This window comes from Nannospalax galili, unplaced genomic scaffold (genome assembly GCF_000622305.1).
Source record: "Nannospalax galili isolate Female #2095 unplaced genomic scaffold, S.galili_v1.0 scaffold503, whole genome shotgun sequence".
In the NCBI taxonomy this organism is placed as follows: Eukaryota; Metazoa; Chordata; class Mammalia; order Rodentia; family Spalacidae; genus Nannospalax; species Nannospalax galili.
Window position 1 is genome coordinate 557,844 of NW_008349770.1, and position 3,022 is coordinate 560,865.

The 3,022-nt window shown below is 52.2% G+C and overlaps 1 protein-coding gene across 1 annotated transcript in view; it reads right to left on the minus strand.

Annotated features, from left to right (window-relative positions):
• Aldh5a1 (aldehyde dehydrogenase 5 family member A1) overlaps positions 1 to 3,022 on the minus strand; it is a 38,892-nt gene that overhangs the window by 34,192 nt on the left and 1,678 nt on the right. The window contains exon 2 of the mRNA XM_008847104.2: positions 2,796 to 3,018. Coding sequence (XP_008845326.1) covers positions 2,796 to 3,018 — 223 coding nt within the window. The remainder of the gene's footprint in view (positions 1 to 2,795; positions 3,019 to 3,022) is intronic.

The window sequence follows — 3,022 nt, forward strand, 5'->3', positions numbered from 1 at the left end:
TCTTCAAGTATCAAATCAGTAAAAACCCAAGGAGCCACCCTCTTAGACCACTGCTTAAAGTAAATCTTTGTACATTGCTAAAGTTTTCATTATGTTCCATGATTTCTTGGCATAACCTCTTCCAAAGTTTATTGTTAATTTACAAACCCAGTGTATACCACAAATTTATTTAAACATTTGAGAGAGTGGTTGCACACGCATTTAATCCCAGCACTCAGGAGGCGAGGCAGGCGGATCGCTGTGAGTTCAAGGCCAGCCTGCTCATAGTGAGTTTCAGGACAGCTGGGGCTACAAGGAGACCCTGTCTCAAAAAGACAAAATTAAAAAAAAAAGTAAAGTTGGGGCTGAAGAGATGGCTCAGTGGTTAAGAACAGTGGCTGTTCTTGCAGAAGACCTGAGTTCAAATCCCAACACCTACATGGCAGCTAACAAGTGTCTGAAATTCCAGTTCCAGGGGATCTGACAGCCTCTTCTGTCCTCTGTGGGCACTGCACAACACAGGTGCACTCACCTATGTGCAGGCAATACATGCATACACATAAAATAAATATAATAAATAAAATATTTAAAAAATAAAGTTAGGGGCTGGAGAGATGGCTCAGCAGTTAAGAGCACTGGCTGCTCTTGCAGAAGACCTGGGTTTGAGTCCCAGTACCCACATGGCAGCTGACAACTGTCCATAACTCCAGTTCCAGGGGATCCGATGGCCTCTTCTGTCCTCTTTTACATACATGCAGATAATACACTCATACACATAAAATAAAAAAATAAAATAATTAAAAAAAATGTTAGCCTGCCCCAGGAATTTCCTTATTAACAAAAACCAGGCCAGTAACACCTAGTCTCTCGCAGCATCCAAGCCGAGTATTCCCGCATGGTCCTCTCCTCATGCAAAGTAAGGCCTTTAATCCTTGGACTGGCCCTGCTCCCTGTCCACTCGGCCACACAGGCGCCTTCCTGTTCTGGAGACTTGCTGGGGGATCCCCTACCTCTGTCCTTGTAACTCAAATCCTCAGAGAGGCTTACCTTGATGATAGCCCAAAAGCTGTCACTGCCCAAACTGAAATGTTCCAGTTCTAAGCCACCTCACCAGTGCCTCTGAATGCCACTGTATTTGGAGGTCAAGACTTTATAGAGATAACTAAGTTAAGGTGGGTCTTAAGTCAGTAACTGGCTTTAACGAAGAACACAGGGAGACACACAGGACAATATCTACAGCCCCACTGCTCTCTTGACTTCAGACTTCCAGTTTCCTGAAGACAGATTTCTGTGGTGCTTCGTGTGCCAGTCCAGCAGACCTACGCCCATGACCACACTCTGCTGTTCTGCACTTGCCCTTCCCACTGACCTCTGATTCCTGGCTGGTGTTCACCTTCTGCGCCCGACAGCACCCAGCACCTCTAGCACACTCCCTTGCTGAGGGCGATGTTCACCACCTGTGACCTGGCTGGTCCCCGCACCCGGCACCCCTGTGCGAGCTCTACGTAAGGCCGGAACTGCTTCCCTTTACTTTTTTCAGAGATTGATTTATTTCTCGCTTATGGTATGAGTGTTTGCCTGCATGTATGTAAACGAACCATGTTCATGTGTGGTGCCAGGAGAAGCCAGAAGAGGGCATGGGTCAGAACACTGGAACTGGAGTTACAGAGGGTTGTGAGCTGCCCTGTGGGTGGTGGGAGCTGAACCCGGGTCCTCTGCAAGAGCAGCCTGTGCTCTTAACCACTGAGCCATCTCTCCAGCTCACAAACCTTTTTCTCCACTCATACATTACAAGCTCCTCTAACAGAGTGTGGGCAGATGAATTTAGGACTCTGGTACCTGCACCCCCATCCCTGGGAGCCTGTCTTCAGGGAGGGCTGTGAAGGCATGGAAGCCAGGACTTCATGGAGCTGCCTGCAGATGTAGTATGACAGTGAAGCAGGAAGGAATGTTCCTGAAATGGTTTTCTGTCCTGACCTTCTAACTCCCCTCTTCCCTGCCCAGGCTTCTCCAGGTCAGCAAGTGGCATCCAGACCAGAAACCAGAGAACGGCCTGGACCTTTCCCTGCCCTGAGCAAAGCCCACACATCCTTGCACAGTTTCCTTGACACACTCTCTACCCAGTCTACATATGCAGCATTCACAGTTCACACATACAGCCCTGACATACAGCCTACACACACAGCTTACACTCACAGTCCACACATACAGCCCCGACGTACATAGAGCCTACACAGAGTTTACACACGGTCACCCCACATACAGCCTACACACAGCTTACACTCAACAGTCCACACGTACAGTTCACATACACTGCCCCCCCCCAGCTTACACTCAAAGTCCATACATCCAGCCCCCACATTCAGCCTATACACACTGCTTATATACAGTTCACACATACAGTCATACACGCCCCCAGCTTATACTTGCAGTCCCCGCCCCGACACAGCTACACTTGCAGTCCACATGTGCAGCTCACATATACAGCCCCCACATACACAGTAGTCCACACATATAGCCTACATATAGCTACACTTGTAGTCCACACATACAGTCACACATACATCCCATGCATACATCCCCCACACACAACTCACATCACATGCAATCCCCCCACACAGCTCATACATGCACCCCACGTTCTTTGCTGTGTCTGTCTTCCTAGGACAGGCCAGCTCGGACAGGGACAAGGCTGGACCCGGCTCCTGGCTGCCCCCGGCCCAGTGGCTGCCCCCGGGGCGCAGGGCTGGGATCCTGGCTGGTCTCTGCAGAGCCCCGGGCCCGCGGAGGGTGCACCCCACCTTGAGCGCGCTCACCTTTACCGAGACGCCCCTCCAGGTGCAGAAGGCCTGGTGGGCGGCGCGCACGGCGGCGCGGGCCTCGGGCACCCCGCAGTCGGCCACCGAGCCCAGCACCGCGCCACTGGCGGGGTCGCGCACCGGGAAGGTGCTGGTGGCGGGCAGCCAGCGGCCGCCCACGAAGCTGTCCCCGCGCAGCAGGTCAGGCGGAAGCCCGGCGGGGCCCCGGGAGCTGCGGAGCCTGG